The sequence below is a fragment of the Perna viridis genome, chromosome 15 (assembly GCF_037379345.1).
Source record: "Perna viridis isolate PV_CMFRI_1.1 ecotype Kerala chromosome 15, ASM3737934v1, whole genome shotgun sequence".
Classification (NCBI taxonomy): Eukaryota; Metazoa; Mollusca; class Bivalvia; order Mytilida; family Mytilidae; genus Perna; species Perna viridis.
Window position 1 is genome coordinate 21521751 of NC_142459.1, and position 21437 is coordinate 21543187.

At 34.0% G+C, this 21437-nt stretch overlaps 1 protein-coding gene across 5 annotated transcripts in view; it reads left to right on the forward strand.

Moving 5' to 3' along the window:
• Positions 1 to 5223: 5223 nt before the first annotated feature.
• The window catches only part of LOC148597450 (von Willebrand factor A domain-containing protein 5A-like), a 29897-nt gene continuing 13683 nt past the window's right edge, over positions 5224 to 21437 (forward strand). For 3 of the 5 annotated variants that reach the window (XR_015918946.1, XM_088563126.1, XM_088563128.1), the window contains exons 1-11: positions 5236 to 5399; positions 8091 to 8293; positions 9139 to 9394; positions 10203 to 10369; positions 11071 to 11182; positions 12688 to 12789; positions 14314 to 14440; positions 17121 to 17262; positions 18089 to 18168; positions 19484 to 19598; positions 21047 to 21214. Coding sequence is in view for 4 of the 5 variants with exons in the window: in XM_088563126.1 (XP_088419252.1) it covers positions 5327 to 5399; positions 8091 to 8293; positions 9139 to 9394; positions 10203 to 10369; positions 11071 to 11182; positions 12688 to 12789; positions 14314 to 14440; positions 17121 to 17262; positions 18089 to 18168; positions 19484 to 19598; positions 21047 to 21214 (1545 nt within the window). In the remaining variant the exon portion in view is untranslated. Of the gene's footprint in view, positions 5400 to 8090; positions 8294 to 9138; positions 9395 to 10202; positions 10370 to 11070; positions 11183 to 12687; positions 12790 to 14313; positions 14441 to 17120; positions 17263 to 18088; positions 18169 to 19483; positions 19599 to 21046; positions 21215 to 21437 lie in introns of all 5 variants that reach the window. The other 2 variants (XM_088563125.1, XM_088563127.1) reach the window with 2 other exon arrangements.

The following is a 21437-nucleotide window of genomic DNA, read 5'->3' on the forward strand; positions in this document are numbered from 1 at the left end:
CTAAATAGTGCTCAGAAACCTAGCCGGGGGCTAGGCGCTATGCCCACAGAGCAACTGGGATGTGTGCCCCAGGAGGTGGGCTGGGGTACCCCTGGCGTGTTACATGCTGGGTTGTCAGGCATCAACGGACAACCTGACTGCAAACCATAGTGGTGCACCGTGTTGGGAAAGATGCCACGTTCCTCGCACGTTAAAGAACCCTACTGTGGTATTCGATAGGAGTAGGAACCTTTGCGCTCCGCCACAGGAGGCTAAATTGCCCGACCTTACCCATCCCCCCTTTTTCCAGTGGCAATCAAAATTTGTCGACCGTATTATCCTTGTGACCCATCCTTTTTTTTCTTCATTTCATGTTCATTGTATCATCCATTTCATGTTCATCGTCTGAATATAGCTGAAATATTGCTGCTCGGACGTTAAACCCCAACAAACAAACAAACAAACAAAATCAAATTACTTAAATCTAGGTGTCTTGAGGCACTAGATATTTTGAAAATGGTGTCCAGTACCGATTGGGGTGCTGATACCTCAATTTTATTAAATTTATATAGATCTTTGGTTAGGTCTAAACTTGATTATGGATCTATTGTTTATGGTTCCGCCAAAAAATCTTACCTTAAAATTTTAGACGCTGTTCACCACCAGGGGTTGCGACTTTGCCTTGGTGCTTTCAGAACCTCTCCTATTGAGAGCCTTTATGCCGAGGCAAATGAACCCTTCCTTGGAGACAGACGTTTGAAATTAGGTCTTCAATATATTAGTAAACTTATGGCCTACCCAGATAGCCCTGCCTACGACTGTGTCATTAATCCTATTTATGTCGACATTTATCGAAAACATGAAAGCAAAACCCCTCCTTCTGGAATTCGAATAAAACCTCATTTTGGAAGCAATTCATCTGGAGACCGATGCAGTAACACCTGTTGTTACTTCGAAATACCTTCCATTGGAGCTTCCACACCCTTCTTTCATTTTTGATTTGCGTGAATATAAAAAGTCCGATACCAATCCTTTATTTTTACAACAAAACTTTTCTGAAATTAAAGCATCTTATCCAGATTTTTTTACGGTGTATACAGATGGCGCTAGCGTTGCATGTGCTGCTGTCCATGGTGACAGAACTGTAACTGAACGGTAGCCATCAAGCGCTTCCATATTCACAGCTGAGACTCGAGCCATACTGTTAGCACTTAAATTGATTACTCAATCTAATCTGTCACAGTTTATTATTTGTTCTGACTCTTTGAGCTGTCTTTTGGCAATTAAGAATCACAAACTGAAAAACACTCTTATCTTACAAATTTTATATTTTATTCATCGACTTCGGGAATTTGATATAGAGATTGTTTTTCCCTGGGTACCCAGTCATGTTGGTATTCAGTGGAATTCAGTTGTAGACAGGGTTGCCAAGAAGGCATTAAATGAAAGAATAAAGGACGTTAGTTTGCCATACACCGATTTTAAACCTTTAATAAGGAAATATATTTTAAAGATGTGGCAGGACCGATGGGACGGTCTTGAACACAACAAACTCAATTCCATAAAACCCAATCTAGGCGTTCATCAATCCGGGTCGGGCAATCGCCAAGAGCAAGTGGTCATGACTAGATGCTGCATTGGACATTCTAGATTTACACATGGCCATTTGCTTGTTGGTGATCCTCCACCTGAGTGTATCCCATGTGATTGCCCTTTTCTATCAAACATGTTCTTCTAGATTGTGTGGATTTTGCCAACACCAGGCAAAATTATTTTGACTGCGCCAATATGTTTGAGTTGTTCAAGACCGTTTCATCTAAAAACATTATCGATTTCTTACTGGACATCGGTTTATTTAATAAAATCTAAATTGGATACCTTCCTTGATTTTTCAATATTTTAAATGTTTCATCGAAGTTATGTTTCTATATATATTTTATGTCTTAGGTTCACCTTTTATGTATCTTTTTATATGTAAATAGCTGCTTGTTTTAATTTCATTATTTTATGAAGAGACTTTGATCTTGCTTTTAATATTTCCATTTCATTCAATGTTCTTGCCGTGATATGGCCCTAGTCGCCGAAACGGCATTAAAAGATAACAATCTTTCTGTCACTCTCTTCAGTATTAAAATTAATAGTTTAGCCCAAGTTTTGAAGGACAATATCGACGGTTCCTTGTATGTAGACGACCTTTTGATCTGCTACAGGGGACAAAATATGAGTAATATTGAAAGGCAGTTACAACTTTGCCTCAAAAGAATTGAGAAATGGGCTTTGGAGAATGGGTTTAAGTTTTCTACATCTAAAACTGTTGGTATGCACTTTTGTCGAAAGCGAAAGCTGCATCCGGACCCAGATCTCTTTCTTTGTGGTAATAAAATCAAAATAGTAGAAGAAACAAAATTTCTTGGATTACTTTTTGATAGTAATCTTTCTTTTCTTCCCCATATCAAATTACTTAAATCTAGGTGTCTTAAGGCACTAGATATTTTTAAAATGGTGTCCAGTACCGATTGGGGTGCTGATACCTCAATTTTATTAAATTTATATAGATCTTTGGTTAGGTCTAAACTTGATTATGGATCTATTGTTTATGGTTCCGCCAAAAAATCTTACCTTTAAATTTTAGACGCTGTTCACCACCAGGGGTTGCGACTTTGCCTTGGTGCCTTCAGAACCTCTCCTATTGAGAGCCTTTATGCCGAGGCAAATGAACCATCCCTTGGAGACAGACATTTGAAATTAGGTCTTCAATATATAAGTAAACTTATGGCCTACCCAGATAGCCCTGCCTACGACTATGTCATTACTCATATTCATGTCGACATTTATCGAAAACATGAAAGCAAAACCCCTCCTTTTTGAATTCGAATAAAACCTCATTTGGAAGCAATTCATCTGGAGACCAATGCAGTGACACCTGTTGTTACTTCGAAATGCCCTCCATGGGAGCTTCCACATCCTTCTTTCATTTTTGATCTGCGTGAATATAAAAAGTCCGATACCAATCCTTTATTTTTACAACAAAAATTTTCTGAAATTAAAGCAAATTATCCAGATTTTTCGACGTTGTATAAAGATGGCGATAGCGTTGCATGTGCTGCTGTCCATGGTGACAGAACTGTAACTGAACGGTAGCCATCAAGCGCTTCCATATTCACAGCTGAGACTCGAGCCATAATGTTAGCACTTAAATTGATTACTCAATTTAATCTGTCACAGTTTATTATTTGTTCTGACTCTTTGAGCTGTCTTTTGGCAATTAAGAATCACAAACTTCCGGTGACCAGTACTGCACTTCAAGTCTGCTAACCCCACATGCCATTCTGATGATTGTGAGCTGACATATGTAGAATCATGCTGATATATAGTCCTCCACAGGTTAAAGTTAAGGTAAAGTCCAGAGAAGCCATTGAATATTGTGAAATTTTCATATAAGCCTATGGGAAGTGGAATTAGTGGTTTCTAGCCTTCATCTGTCAGATACTTTGTTTCTTTCGATAAAACACAGTGTGCCCCAGACACTGTTCAATAATACTGTGCCGTTATAGTAATTATTAATATAACATTAAATCAGGAACAACTCTCACATAGATATATACCGAAATAATGATATATATGTAAAATTACAGACAGACAGACAAGAACAACTCTCACAAAGATACATATCGTAATAATGATATATCTGTAAAATTACAGACAGACAGACAAGAACGACTCTCGTATAGATTATACCGTAATAATGATATATCTGTAAAATTACAGACAGACAGACAAGAACGACTCTCGTATAGATTTATACCGTAATAATGATATATCTGTAAAATTACAGACAAGAACGACTTTCACATAGATTTATACCGTAATATTGATATATCTGTAAAATTACCAACAGATAGACAGACAAGAACTACTCTCATATGAATTTTTGCTGTAATGATGATGTATCTGTTAAATTACAGACAGACAAGAACAACTCTCACATAGATTTATACCGTAATAATTATATATCTGCAAAATTACAGACAGACAGACAAGAACGACTCTCACATAAATTTATACCATGATAATGATATATCTGTAAAATTACAGACAGACAAACAGGCAGACACACAGATAGACAGACAGACAGACAGACTAGAACGACTCTCACAATTTCTAAATGACAAATTGATAGCCAGTCAAAATAATTCTTACATCTTTCATACAATTATGAGAAAATCGTCATGGTGCCGCATCAACATTTCTCATATTTAATTCAACTCTTAAAACCTACGATTTTTCAACACTGTATGCTTCTTTCCCTCCTGCTCACTTAAAATCTCGACTTAAAAACATAACCCATACTCTTACTTGAGCATATTTTTATTGAGCCATGGACAGAACAAAAATATATTTCAATACTCCCCGAATTCCTTAAGAATGTAGATTTGCAAATCCAAATGGTTAACTCCAGATTCTGCTGAATAAATTAATTTTTTTAAAAAATATTCTTACTCAACATAAAATCTAGGCCCACAAGAGAAGGAAATGGTTCTTGTCTAATTTTGACGGTGTCAAACTTAGGTACATGTTCAAACATAATAGTAGGCCATGGTGGACACAGAGATTTAGAAAAGAGGTGGAGGCTGCGAAATGGGCTCTCGTGAATGAGTAACCAAGGGAACCAAGGTTATAGCGGTAATCAAAAGAATGTAATCCAGGGACAAAGACCAAACATTGAAAACAGACATACACAACAAAGAGCATAAAGTAACTAAAATCATACATACAAAGTAACAAAAGCAAATGGGTAACTCGGACTCCACTAAAAACTGGGAGCATGGACCAGGTGCACCGGTAGGATAATATGTCAAATAAAATAACAAAAAAAAAAAAAAAAAGAACTTCGAAGTTAAAATATATTCTATCCTGGAAAAATCTTCAGTTTCATAAGGATTCTGAAAAAAGCAAAAAATGTCCATCAAAATATGATTTTTAATTGGAAAACAAAAAGTGAGTATAATATGTGGAGGGCAGAAGAACTAGCAATTAAAAAACAAAGCAATGTCCACGTCTCTCTGCACTGATCACTAGCTAGGCAACATCAGTGACTTTTTCTATAATGAACTATTTTATAAGTAATTAATAAAAGAACCCTTTTCAGACCAACAATCAACAGAAATTGACCATATAGTTAGTAACATCACATTCTCATGAGTATGACGAAATAAATTAGGGACGAAATAATCATGTACAATTGTATATGTTTGATTCCCCTGCCAACTTACATGTAGGCCTACATGTAACCCATTATTTTGATGGGGTAGAACGTCAGATATGTGTTGAACAGTTAAAAGAAAACATGGTTTTCGGCAATTATATGAACAACAGTTCTCAATATTTTGGTTTGCGATGTCTTCAGAGTGGGAATGAAGGTAAATAAGACAAGAAAAGCAGTGAGTGAGTAATGTTTACTTTTGTGTCATTCGTGACGAGATTCACTGAGAACTTTAAAGAACTTCGTTAGGTGAATCTCAGCTATAATGATGTATTATATGTAGTTTCTGAGGTATATTTCATTCCATCGAAGCTAAAGATATGTTCACAAACGATTCACTCACAATAGTAGAGTTGTAAATGTCAACTTCAACAGTTCAAAGTGAAAGTAGCGGAAATAAACGAACTGAAACTTACCCACACAATTTGCTTCCTAATATGAGGAAGGTGAAACCTTCAATGCTCCTGAAGACACACATCAGTCCTTTCATAATTTTTTGTGAGCCTTGTTATTATTACCTACCAAATTGGTGAAATGTGTCATGATACATGTACATGTGTATATGGTTTTTATTGTCCTTATGCACTCTCCTATTTTCATGGTCTGGAATAAGTATGAACTGAAATTTCCAGCTTTGGAAAGAACTGTGGGTTGTCAGGGTCCGAAATGCTTTTGTGTCAAATTGTCTGGTATTATTACGTAATTTTGGTAAACATTTCGGTGCCATGTTTTGACAATCCCTATCTTTGAAAAAGCTCAGATTCAATATGTATTTAATTATCGAAGGTAGTTTATGTTTCCTAGACCGGTGTGGTTCTCAATCGCATAATACAGTCATTTACACTACTTCTGGAGCATATAAATCCTCATTCAGGTATTGAAAATATTTTTTTAAAAATCACTTCTATGAAAAATCTAGATCTTGCTATGACCAGGGTTCTCCATGGGCTGTTTTAGTATGGCAGGCTGCTAGTATAGCTAAAAAGTCAGTGCCACAAGTAAATTGCTGTCGGCCATGATTAGCTTTTGATTGTCAGTATGTTCCTCAGATTACATGTACATGTATATGAACCATTAATCATGGCAAATTTATTACTGAAGCCAATCTGCTGATAAGATTCTAAATAAGTAAGGGAAGTGTCAGTCAGATGAAAATATTGATAGTGAACCAATCAAAAATGGCTACGGTCAACAATACATGTTTACAAGTCAACCATGTTCATACGCGCATGGGTATTTTTTAGATGCAAAGTTAAATGGAGGTTGCCTACTAATGCATTTTGAACATAAAGGTATTGATTTACCTAATCAAGGAACACATAAAATCTGTTAAACAATGTTTAGTCCATCTGATATCTGATATAACAGTTTGAAGTGAAAATAAATTGGCAGGCTTACCCTACCGGCGCACCTGGTCCATGCTCCTAGTTTTTAGTGGAATCTGAGTTGCTCATTTGCTTTTATTACTTTGTATGTATGATTTTAGTTACTTTATATTCTTTGTTGTGTATGTCTGTTTTCCATATCTGGTCTTTGTCCCTGGAGTACATTCTTTTGATTACCGCTAGAATCTCGGATCCCTTTATTATTCTTTGTTTATACTGCCATGCTGTTGTAGTGTATCTTTCTCCCAATGTCAGTGTTTTGGCGGGAACATATATTAAACATATAGGTCAGAAAATATAAAGGAAAATTCCTTAAGTCTGAATATAAATATACATGTAGTACATTATACAAATAGCTGGATGAAGAAAAATGAATTTTTCAATTTAAATGCACAGGTTTTGACCCATGTCTCATGACTGTAAATGGAGTTTTTGTCAATAATGACCGTCTTATTAAGTAGCTGTCTTTGTAAGAATCATGCAAAACCTGAAAAATGTAATACACCCCAAAAAAAAGAAAAAAAGGCTACATACTTTTATTTGTGTAATTAAGTTGTTTTATGGGTCTATATTATGAAATGTGTACTTATTCATTCAAATCTGCCTGCTCTTAGGAGATAATCAACATTAAAAATCCAATAGATTCTATTGTATTTGGGTTCATTTACAGAGTTATCTCCCTTAATTATGAAATCTACAGTGCATTTTATGTAATTTTTACACATGTACATTCAAATTGACAGCAATTTCATTAAATTTTCCGAATATGACCATAGATAAATTTGATAATGACCGAAAATAACGTAAAAAATTTGAGTTTGTTTTCAGTTTTTTTGTCCTTAAGAAAACATGATACATGTAAATATTTGGTTCCAGTGTTTACACTTGACCCATAGTTTAAGCTTCTTGTAGGACTGGTGGAAACAGAGTAATGTAGACCGTTAAATTTTCACAGCAGTTTTATTTTTGTTATTTTCACCCCAAAATCTGAAATACAAAAATTCAACTGTAATGAAAATCTTCTTTGAAGAATATTACAGTACAGTTTAATGAATGTTCATGGATTTCTAATTTAAGCAGATTTATAGCAAAAAAACTTCAAAAAAGACGGCACAAAACTTTTCCTGTTTACAGTATACTTAGTATGTACATTGTACCAGTATACTTGCTTCTGGACTCAGAGGTGTTGACTTAAATTACATGTTTTTCATAGTTACTACATATTTTTATTGCAAGTTTATGATTCTCTACAGTTAGTGAATCTTTCCATATTACCTATGATAAAAGAATAACAGGGGTTAATAATGGAGCATTTTCATAACAAATGGCAAAAAATATGGATTGTCATAAAGTAGCGTAAACAGGCCTGATGCAACTCAAAAATTGTTTTAAAAAATTACCTGTACATGAATGTCAGTCATCTGACTGTTTTAAAATTACTGTCACTACTAATTTCATTAAAGTTGCCCTCAAAAGCATTGTGGTATCAGCAACAGTGGGTCATGTGATTGCTCATGTCCAATCAGAGCTCCTATATAAGAATGACACACCAGAAGCTATAGAGACAGTATTCAAATTTCCTCTAGATGATGGCAGTGCTGTTTATAAGATGGAGGCTGAGATTGACGGTCGTACAATTACTGCTGAGTGTCAAGAAAAGAAGCAGGTGCTTGTTACATTCAAAGAAATGATTTGAATGAAACTATAGGTTTATTGCACAAATGTTAGGAATTATTGTCCCAATGTAAAATTTTACATTGCACACGATTATGAGTGAAATTTATATTCTAGCCAATTACTCTTTTATTGAATAGCTGATGCTATAGAGCATTTAAAAATCAATTTTACGCATAAAAATATACATTACAATATGAACACTTCCATCTGCATGAATTTTAATTTCTCCACTAGTAAAAATATGGCATTAGTACAACTGTAATTTAACCCGAAAAAAATAAAACTGGGGTAAAATTATTTCTGTTTAACTTTTTTCAGTTCCTTTCTCTACAGTATGCATTATTGAAATCTTACTAAACTCACAAAATTATCAAATGACATAAATTACATTGTTGTATGTTTGCAAAGTAGAAAGATAGAGACATAAAATCAAATGGGGACTCCAATGTGTTTGATGGACACAATGTGACTCCATCAGACTCCACTCACAAATGGACCACACACATGTAGAGTTTGGGTGCTATGAATAGATCAGGGGCGAATCCAGGATTTGAGTTTAGTGGGGGGGTGTAAATTGAATTAAATGCCGTGCAAAGCAAAGCAAAAAACATTATGGAATGAAACTTGTTGCGAAATTTTTTTTTTCTTACCGATTTAGGGGGTGTATGCCCGGTACACTAGTCCTTGGATCTGCGCCTGTAGATTAAGATTGTTAAAGTATGATTTGTATGATTAATCGAATGCATGGTACCTGGCATAGGATGTTAAACCACAAACAATCAATCTGATTATTCAAGTTCCAATTTATAAGTACCGTAACTAACTAAATTTCAGGCCCAGGAGACGTATGATGATGCTGTGTCTAGGGGAATGACAGCATTTCTCCTTCAAGAGGACCAAAACAGTAGCGACATATTTGTCTGTAACCTTGGCAACCTGCCATCGCAGAAAGAGGTCAAATTGACAATCGCCTATATTGTTGAGTTAACAGTTGAGATGAACCAATCAGTCAAGTTTATGTTGCCTATCATCCTAAATCCTAGGTATCATCGTCTGCAGAGACGTGATGCTACACTGCAAAGGGGGCTGTGTAAGTTTTTATTATTACTTTCATAGCAGAGAAGTTGTGAGGCCAGGAGGAAGGATGTCCAAAAGCCATAATCTTAAGGAGGTAGCCCTAAGGTAAGGGACACAACTCTTAAATATCATTGGAACGTTTGTATTAAGCATTTTACATCAATCTCATGTAAGCATGATAGTAACTTGGGTTGAATTCATTCTGTTTCAAATGGAAGCTTGGTAGGCTTTGTTGAAATTGAATATAATACAAACATATCACTGATTTCAAGAGTTATGTCCTTTACCCTAGGTCCACTTCCTTAAAATTCTGATAAAACTATTACAATAGTACAACTTGCAAGGAAGACTTTCAAAAAAATGCAAGGTGTTAGGAGCTTCTATAGGAATAAAAGCTACAATGTATATGAGGTCAATGTGCAGCATTTGACATTCCTGAAAGTTTCATCAACACTTAAAAAAATCAAGGTTAATGTTGCTTTGCCAGAGTTGTCTTTCCTTAAAAAATATATACATGTAGAAATGAGAAACATGGAAAAAGTTGGAGATTTCTTATACTGAAGAAAGAAATATATCGTCTTTTTATTGTACAAAAAACTATGTTTCGGACCACTTATGCAAGAAATGCCAGATCTTCAATCAAAACTTTTTAGAGAACTTTCATGTACATTTATATAATTATTTTGGGAATCTATAATTCTTGTCTAATAGGCCAGGCATAAAAAAAAAAACTCACTTATAGGGAGAGCATATTTTGTCTCTTGCCGTAAATCATGAAGGTCAACAACATTTTTATACTAACTTAATATTTTTTACCCCAGTTGTTCCTCCGTCACAGTTTCCTGACCAAATTGTGGAATCTGGCAAGGGAAGTTACTCCTTTAATCTCAGTTTAACCATCCAATCGCAATTCAATATTTCTAACATTGAGACGGACTGTAAGGAATTAACAGTAGAAATCCAGGAACCAGACCACAATACTGCTAAGGTAAGAGGTAACAGATACATTTTTATGGCTAATAAAAGTAAACATCTAAAATATCTTTAGAGGCTTTGCCAATTAGGGACAGAGCTTTTTATTTTGAAATGCATGCTATAACCCTCAGTAAAAGACATGCATTCAAAACTAGCTATCCTTTTGAAACACAGGTATAACGTGTGTACAAGATTTTTAAATACTATAATTTGAAAGTCTTTAGGGATAATGAAGATTAAGGGTGACTTACACAATTATTTTTTTGTTAAAACGCATACAATATTTCTACTAGATTTAGTATGAGAGACTTCCATCTTAAAAAAACTTGTTAACCTTTCAAACACAGCCTTGAACTTAGACATTATTTTTAAATATAATTGAATCTTTTTATCTTACTGTTTGCTTGTCTGTTTTTCCTAAAAAAAAACACCCCTCTGTACCTGTTTTAAATTGTCAAACGATCTATTTAATATTATGTACATCATTTCCCTAAGAACAATTTTGACCCACTTATGCTTCAGACCCCCTACATATATAGGATGTCTAAATTTGGATGCATAACAGTTTATTTTTATACACTAATAAGAGGATAAAAAGTCTTTTTGCCAAATTTGGTGCTTGTATTACAAGTTGCTAAAACAAGATTTATCAACTTGACATTAATTATGTACATAACATATGTCAAGTTTATGCATGACCTTTGAACTTTGTAGGTGTCCTTCACCTCAGAAGAATGTATCTTAGATAGTGATATTGTAGTATATGTATCCTATAACAACAACGAACAGCCAGTTGCTATTATAGAGAGAGGATCTTCTGGTCAAGGTTAGTTGGAAAAGCAGGGGTTGCAGTAAGTAAATGTGATTTTAGAGATATACTCACTAAATGGTCTTTGCACTTTGTACAAATGGAGTCTAAATATGTAAAGAATAGAAAAATAAGGTTCAAGTTTATTACAAGGAAATACCCAATGTTGGATATTTATATCCCTTGCCAGTGTTAATAGAATAACACTATCTATCTGTCTCCTCATCCATTTTCTGCTCATCCATTTTAGTTCATTTTTCCACATTCTTGTAAGCACAACTCCTCTGCTACAGAGATTTTGTTGAAACTTTTATAAAAGGGTAGCATACATTGATGTGCATGACAATTCTTGTAAGCACAACTCCTCTTAAACTGCTACAGAGATTTTGTTGAAACTTTTATAAAAGGGTAGCATACATTGATGTGCATGACAAAATTTAATTATTATAGGACTCCTTATCCGTTCAAGGGATTTTGATGGAATTTAATAGGAAAGTTAGACATAATATGTAAGATGTCTAGTTTAGAAATATATACTGTATTGACAATGACATTTGGATTTTATACATCTATACCAGTACATTTTTTGAAATCACTAGTGATATTTACTGATTTTCTGGACAAAATGATGAAAAAAAATGATCACAGCTAGCTATAGGGTAATGAAATTTTTTGAAAAATTAAAATTAAGGGAAATAAGTTAAACAAGTTTTATTTTTTTGATTGATTGATTGATTGTTTGGGTTTAACGCCCAAGCAGCAATATTTCAGCTATATTCAGGCGATGAACATGAAATGATGTTGAAATGAAAAATGGGATGGGACACAAAGATGATGGGGTCGACAAATTTTGATTGCCACTGGAAATAGGGAGAGGTGTGTAGGGTTGAGCAATTTATCCTCCTGTGGCAGAGCCCTATGGTTTCTACGCCGGGAGAATACCACAGTAGGGTTCTTTAACATGCGAGGAACGTGGCATTTTTCCCAACACGGTGCACCACTATGGTTGGTGGTCAGGTTTTATGTGTTATAGCCTGACAACCCAGCGTAACACGCCAGGGGTACCCCATTCCACCACCTGGGGCACACAACCCAGTTGCTTTGTGGGCAAAGCACCAAAGCCCCCGGCTTTTATGACAAGTTTAACACTGCTGCAGGCCTATTCTTTTGACACCCGGACCTGCATGGGGAGTTTTATTTAAAAAAAAAAAAAAAAGATTAGCTGATTCAGTAAATTTTTTAGTTTTTTTTTTTCACTCACAAATTTTTACATTTCATTCAAGAAAATAACACATGGCGCACATTTTCAATTTTTGATACAGTTTTTTGTTCGAACACCACTAAGTTATCAGTATTTGGCCACTTGCGAAACAGAATTGTGATCAGGTGACTTGCGTTTCCATAGAAGACTGACTGTCTTAAAGGTTGAAGGGTAAAAAGCGTAACTATATTGACTGTGTCCCAAAAAATATGGTAGAAGCATCCTTATTGAATTTTCTTTATTTATACATGTTATAATTCAGATGGTATTATGAAGTCAGACATGTTATTGCTGAATTTTTATCCTGAGATTAAGGAGGCCAAAAGAAAGAATGGAGAATATATATTTGTGATAGATAGGTCTGGTAAGTAACATGGTCTATTTAGTAATGTTGCCTGTTAGTAATGTATTTTGGTGAGTACAATGGTCAGGTCAGCAATATGGTCTTGTGAGTAATGTGGTCTTGTAAGAAATGTAGTCTGGTGAGTAACATGGTCAGATGAGGATGTAGTCTATATGCGTAATGGTGGGTAAAATGGTGAGTTCAGTAACATAGTCTGGTGAGTAAGGAAACCTGATGAGTAATATGGCCTGGTGAGTAATGTGGATTGATAATATATGGTGTGTAATGTGTCCTGTTTAGTAATATGGTATAGTGAGTAATGTGTTCTGGAGAGTATTTTTTTTTTCTAGTGAGTGATGTGGTCTGATGAGTAATATGGTCTGGTGAATAACGTGGTCTGATTAGTAATATGTTCTAGTGAGTAATGTGTTCTGATGAGTTTTTTTTCTAGTGAGTAATGTAGTATTATGAGTAACATAGTCTTGTGAGTATTGTGTTCTGGAGAATAACGTGGTCTGATTAGTAATATGTTCTAGTGAGTAATGTGTTCTGGTGAGTTTTTTTTTTCTAGTGTGTAATGTAGTATTATGAGTAACATAGTCTTGTGAGTATTATGTTCTGGTGAATAACGTGGTCTGATTAGTAATATGTTCTAGTGAGTAATGTGTTCTGGTGAGTTTTTTTCTAGTGAGTAATGTAGTATTAGGTGTTCTGGTGAGTTCTTTTCTAGTGAGTAACATAGTCTTGTGAGTATTGTAGCTAGGTTAGTAATATACTATGGTATATAACAATAGTCATTTTTGTTTCATGAATAGGTTAAATTGCACATGTAACAGTATTTTAAATTTGCTCTGACTTATACTTGCCTTGATTTAACCTAAAGGCAGCGATTATTTGATTTTCTGGGGGATTATGAGTTTCTATCAAGACAAAGTTTTCTTTGTCTGAAAAACCAGTTTTTTTTTTCAAAAACATCGTTTTTTGTTTGTTTTTTTTTAATATATGATTAAAGCTTTTAAAAGCTGAGAGTAAAACATACATCTTTTTTATAGCATCTCTGGTGACAAATTATTTCTTGGAAACAAACTTTAAAAATAATCCCCAAGAAAATCAAAATGTTCATCAGTAAGCTACATGTACAAAATGTGACATTTTATCTGCTTTAAGGTAGCTGTCGAGAGTTCACATTTCAATCAATGTTGTGATTCACAGTTAGCTGATTTCTAATTCAAAATATCTTTTTACACTACATTCTTGAAATGAATTGGAATGATACAGTATCTTTTATAGTTCTGTATAAATTTATTGTCTAAGATACATGAGATGTATGACTTGACCACAAAAAAAGTAGGGTTTTACATGTGTTTTTGTGCTATATTTTTAGTGGAGTCGGAGTTGCTCTTTTGCTTTTGTTACTTTGTATGTATGATTTTAGTTACTCTATGTTCTTTGTTGAGTGTGTCTGTTTTCCATGTCTGGTCTTTTGATTACCGCTATAACCTTAGTTTCCTTGATTACTCTTTTATTACATTTATGCACTTGTAGGGAGTATGACAGGGCCTAATATTGAAAATGCGGTACAGACCCTGATGTTGCTGGTGAAAAGTCTAAGGCCTGGATGTTACTTTAACATCATCAGTTTTGGGACAACCCATTCCTGCCTATTCGAGAAGTAAGTCAGTTAAGTATTCTAGCTAGCCTATGATTGAGGAAAGCAGTGATTCTTAGTTCCTTCTGTGCCATTGGCTTCTGTCATATATAGAGATGTTATTAAATGCCAAGAAATACTGGAACATATGTGTAATCATACTTTTCATTGCCAAATGAATGGTGAAAGCAGCTATTGATTTCACAAAAAGATCATAAGTGTAAAATTAGTAGTATCTTATAAGGTCATAATACTATTATCTATTATGACATCAAAACTAATTTTACTCGTACAGTTTTTTTTGTGGAAAGGACTGCTGGTCTATTAGCAGCTTGACTCCATCTTCTCCTCTGACAATGTCAAAATCTGAGGGTACAGAGGTTTGATACGTTCAAAAAAAAATTGCGGCCATATATTGGTGTTGCACTGTTGTTATCGGCGGCAGATTTGTCCATGTAATCGTTCGTAGACAATTGGGTTTCCCGCTATAACTTGATTATAAGTTGGTTGATCTTTAAAAAAAACTTAATAGTGAGGTTCCAAACCACTCAAGAAGGGTTGTAATTGATTATGGGGGTTATAGCCCCGTTTTAGAATGAGGAAATTAGCATTTCATACAATTCAGCAATACAATTTTGGTAAAAGCATAGGAATGTTTATAATTTTTTATACCACAATTGTCAACCTTGGGTTGATTTTGGGGATTTTTTTTCAGAAATTAGTGCCCAAAATTAGAGGCTAGAACATAAATTTTTCCCCGATATCCAGACAATAAACTTGGATTTTGGTCAGTTAAGGAGGTAGACCTAGGGTAAGGGACGCAACTCATACAAGTCATTGGAACATTTGTATTCAGCATTTTATATCAATCCCATGTAAGCATCAAAATAACTTTGACTGATTTCATTCTGTTTCATATGAAAGCTTGATAGGATTTGATAAAATTGAATATGATGCAAACATTTCACTGATTACAAGAGCTATGTCCCTTACCCTAGGTCTACCTCCTTAATTTCTTTGTAATTGTATTACAAGTTTCCATACCATCATGGAAAGACTGGGTTTGATTTTGGGGGTTTAGACTTAAATCTTGTTGCCATGTAATAACTTGCGACTTCAGCCAAGTAAGAATGAGTGGACATATAGGAACTACATGTATTTAATTTTGTTTCTAGATGTTAACTTAATTGGTAACAAATGGATTGCTTTGAAATTGTACAAGGTGCCATCTACCCAAAAAAAGATTGAAATTGATTTTCCAGGTTTCAACTTATACCATTTAGGAATAATGGACAAAAAGCGACCATTTTGGTTCTAGTCAAATTTTTATCCTGTGTCAAATATCTAATTGAATCAAAATACAATGTTGTATCAAGTGCGAATGGTGTGTCCATATTTGTCCCTACTGTTCTTGATTGGACCTTTGTGGTACTATCAAGCTGCACCCTGTAAATCATTTTTTTTATAATTGTACAAGTTACCTGATCCTAATCCTAATATTTTATAATGTAATTAAATATCATTCTAGAATGTTGACACATTTTGACAATGAATATTTTGTTCCAGAAAACTGAACTTACAAAGAAGAAAAATTCATAGATTAAAATAAGAATAAAATATTGTTAATGTATGTGCATGCACATATTGACTTGTGAAATTATACGTACATGATTTTTACTGAATATAAAAAAAAACCATAATGCAGGAGATACTTTCGTTGTCTGGGTCTTCCAGAGCTTACTTATAGGTGTGTTTACACTTGTTGAAGAATTTTTGGTGATCTCTGTAAGTATTTACTATTTTTATAAAAGTTATACAAAGGAGTATATGATGGGTTTCAACATATTTGTTTTTTTCTTCTATGCAGTACATGAATGAGCATACTCGGGATGCTTCCATATCATTTCCATAGTAATTGTATTAGTTATCAATTCTAGCAATGAAACAAACTAATTTGATTATGCTGGGAAACCTGGCTAAACTGAACCCAGAATAATCTGAAAATCTGTCTAAACCAGACACTTTTGAAAGTTCTCTTTTCACCAGGTTTGATATACAGTGAAATCTTGATTTAATGCCCCTCAAATTATCACCAAACTCGCAAAAAAAATTCCATTGTCCTGATTTCTGTACATGCAAACAACCCAGTTATACTGTCAAAATTACACATTGCATAAAAGCATGTAGAAGCAAATTGGAGAATATTGCACTTCGTTATGGGATTTACCAGTTTAATGTAGAAATGTCAGTTGTATTTTATCTGACAAGGAATCTTACAACATTGATGAGGAGGGTACCCTAGCCAATTTTGTTTTGCCATGATTTCAGCATCATAAATAATAAAAAAAACATAGAACAAATAAAGCAATGTAAATGAACATACTAATATTTAAAACACAAAAAAAAAAAAATAAATAAATAAATGAACATCCATATCAAATACATGTATTTCACTTTAAACTATCAGTCGTCACATGTCAGTCTTTCCGATTATATTATCATAAGCAAATATCTGGTTTTTATCAAACTTGATTATCACCAAATTGGTTGTAATGCAAAATTTTGTCTGGTCAGGCAGATAATGGCGATACAACAAGGTTTTGCTGTATTTTAACCGGGGAAAACCAAACACCTCTCCAAATTGAACAAAGTTTATAGTTCAAAAGTGGTTTGTTTTGACAGGTTATACTGTATTCCATTTCAGGAGTGTAGAGTACAATAGAGAGAACTCAGTTAAGGCTGTAAAACACATCAGCAGGATAACAGCTGATATGGGAGGGACAGAGTTGTTAAGACCTCTCAATAAAATATTTGGAGACCCCCTAGTTCACCAGCATCCAAGACAGGTAAACAACCAACCAAATTAACACCCGCCACACTAAAAAAGTACATGTCTGTCCATCTGTTCATCTGTTTAACGACCTGCCCATCTGTTTCGAGACATTAACTTGAGAAGAGATCAATTAATTTTTTAAAAACTTAAAACTGTGGTAAAGTATCATAAAAAAGTCTAAACTGTAGTTTTCAAATTATATCAATTTGAACATGTTGTCTTCCCCCTTTTACCACCATTACATGCATGGCAGAGTATCATTTCATGTTCTTTTAATGTCCTATTATTCCATTGTTCGTGGGGTACCAATTTTTGTGGTTTTCATGGGTGGGCCAACGGATAGAAGAATACTATTGATATGTTCACTGAAATCTTCACAACCACAAATTATAAAAAATCCACGAATTTGTGTTTCTTCCCTGATCCATGAACATTGGTATCCACAAAAATTGGTATTCACGAATTTATGTACTTTCACGGTTTACTTGCGCCAAGTATGCTTGAACATTCAACACATGCAGAGAATTACTGTTCTGCACTGATGAATATTTTTTTATTCACTCTTACATGTACAAATCAATAATCCTAGTACATGTACTGTAATCCGGGAAATTTCTGTGCCGTCTGTTGTTCAGAGTTTCTGTGATCAATCTACTTTCATGCAGTTCTAAATTTGCAATCTTTCCCCTAATTATAGAGTCATGTTCTTTCAAAAAAAAATATTTACAACAGTTTTATTTTCAGGTTACATGTATTGCCATTAGATGTATTGCAGCGAAAATAGCGAAAATAAAACTGCCGTGGAAATTTCAGTTTACAAAATTCTTACACTCTTTCAGGTATTTGTTTTAACAGATGGAGCTATCAGTAATGTTAATGAGACATTGGAATTGGTGAAAAGAAATTCTAAAACAGCCAGGTAAGCATTAACAAAGGGACACTCATGATACCATATAGAAGGTGTAAAAATTTGTGATTTTTAGGCAAAAATGTATACAAATTATTTTGCCTGTTTTGGTAGATGCTAATTGGTGCATGAATTACTTAAGCTTGGAGTTATTTTTTTGAGGATTTTTTAGTCCAGATTTGACTTAAAGGAGATGGAAATCAAGTCTGTGCGAATGCATTTTGTCCTATCCTGTATCCCAAAAAATAGGAGTTTCATTATTTGCTGAAAATTCCTTTGTGGTTGTATGACACTGTTAGTATTTGTGTTATTTGTTATTTGTGTTCATTGCCCTACTGTTCAGTGTTAAACCTCTGCAGTCACTTCAGATTATTTCAATTTTCACATTATGGTCTTCTAAAACTTAAGATGCTTTTTCAGACTGTTTTGTTATATAACTATTCATTTACTTGATAGTTCTCTACTTCAAGAACAGTAACTCTTGCTTAATGCTGAAACAAGGTGTATCATTGGAGCTACATCCGAGTTGTATACTGTGAATCCCGTCTAAACTGAACCCTGAATAATCTGAAAACCTGTCTAAACCAAACCCTGAATAATATGAAAACCTGTCTAAACCAGTCACTTTTTGAGGTCCCTTTGTGTCAATTTTAATGCATTTTAACCTGGGTAAACCAATTTCCTTTCTGAACAGAACAACTTAAAAGTCCGAAAGGGTTTTGGTTTAGGCAGGTTTTGCTGAATATGGTTTGTAGGAGGAACTGATTCTTGTTGAAACTATATTTTACTCCAATTATCTTAAAACATGTTTAATTGAAGTCTCATGGAAAATTAATCACTACCAGATGGTTAAAAAGACAAAGGGATATTGGACAACTGGCATAGAGTTAAAACATCTAAACTAATTGGTGTACTATATGTGTACTAGTGGGTGGTTTATAGAAATTACCTTGTTCCTCAGTTGAAATTTCATGACAATTATCACAACTCCCAATGAATAAATTTATTTCAAATTTAGTACTTGGATTTATATAAACGGGGCATGTGTTGTAAGGGCTATTCCAGAAAAGTGCCTCCAGGGGACAGGATGCCATTGAATTATTTTTAATGTGTTGTGTTGGTTTGGGGTCAAATTTCAGAATTCTCTATGTAACACTTGTACTACACCTTAATTTGAATGTGTTGGTGGTACCCCTAAAATCCTTGAACACACATTATTCTGGAATGTCCGTAAGTGATTTATTTTGCTACCAAAGATCAATTTCCTGTAAGAGTGAGAGATATGTAGTATGACAATGTCATGAATGTGTACAACTTCATATTTCAGGTTGTTTTCTGTGGGAATTGGCCAAGGAGCTTCTACAGCACTAGTTAAAGGTCTGGCCAGAGCAGGGCGTGGGAGATATGAGTTTGTTTATGGTGAAGATCGTCTGCAACAAAAGGTAAAATTTAAAACCAATTAAAGAGAAAGACAATTGGCACAGTTAAACAAGTACATGTAACAAAAGATGCACAGAAATGCAAAATTTTGACAGTATATAATGTAAACTACCTTTCTGTGAAATGTATTTTTTTATTGTCTTGCAAGTTGGTAACAACTAGATAGATAGGATGAGGCACTAAGAAGTCCTCCAGCTAAGAATCATGCAAATTCTGTAATGTGTGATACAACGATCCCAAAAAAGGCTCCACATTTTTATTTTTGTTATTAAATCTGCATTAGCTGTCATTTTCATAATTTTTTTTTTGTTGAAATACATCTGAACTTTGAATTGTTTATACTAGATTGTACTTTTCCTGTATAATTTCATTTGATATCCACAAATAAAATGCATTAAATACATGCAATAGGTGTCTATATATTTATTGTCTTGTAAGACAAAAAATCGACCTAGATAAATTTGCATGCATGTGACTTCTGGTGACCTTAATCCACTCATGTCCTGTAAGGGTCGGTTCTTTAATAACAAATCTAATTGTAAAGCAAAAGTGGTTGTTCAACTGCAACGAAGACCGACTGACTCAAGCCGTACAGGAAAAAACTTCAAATATAATGCAAGGATCCTTTTGAAATTTACATATTGTGATATAATGTGGCTTAAATATGGTCATTATTTATTTGAAAACTATTCAAGAAATAGATGAAATGAAATGAAAAGAAGACACATACTTACTTGTATAGCCGTTATTGTTATTTTTTACCAAGGTTAATGTATTATTAACCGAGGTGAATGTCCTGTTGGCAATCTTCAGAAGTACATGTAATGGTGAAAAATAATTAGATCAGAGCTATCAATCTTCTCTGGTAAAGAAAACATTTTTTTGTGCAATATTCTGTAGGCATTATCAACATTTATTGCTTCAATTGCATTACTACCAACTTATTTCATTGAATCAGCAAAATTCAGTAGAATCAAAGCTGAACAAATTTAGCAGCTAATGCAGATTTAAGTTGCTTTTAAGGTTTATATGATAAAATGTATAATCATTCATTCTAATCTGTCTGCTCTTAGGAGATAATTCACAATGAAAACTCAATGGTTTCTATTGTATTTTTGTGTCATTTACATAGTTATCTCCCTTTATTTTGAATTCTACAGTACATTCTATTTTATTTTATATCTCTTATGAACAGGGGTTATAACAAAAAAAACATATGGTAATTTCTGCTTAATATTAACATTCAGAAAAAAAATACACATTGTATCAAAATAAAAATATGTAGGCTTTCCAACCAAGAATCACATTTTATATGATTCTTAGCTGGAGTATTACCCTAATATATAAAGACACACTTATGGCTGAAAAACATTTCATATGCACTTTTACTTAAATAGTTGTTTTTTTTTAATTTATAGATATACATGCATTTAATAATTATATTAAATAGGTGATGGCTTTGATGAAATTCTCCCTACAACCAGAAATAAAGAATTTATCATTGGAATGGCTGTTGTCACCAGGTGTCACTGCTGTCACCATTCCTCAACACTTGCCAACAATATTTGTAGGAGAACTTGTCACTTTGTATGCTATAATATCTGGAGCTGAGAGACATGTAGGTTTTTTTTAATTTTGTATTTCCTATGAATTATTGAGCAAGATTTGCTTTTAATCAACTTCTTAACTAACTCCTAATAAAGTTTTTAAGATATGTATAGGAGTCACCATGTCCATTTTTCTTTCTATGTACATTACTGTAAAAGTACTTTAAATTGTGGATACCAGTTTTCGTGGCTTAGGGATGGAACACAAGTTCATGGATTCTTCGATTAATGGTT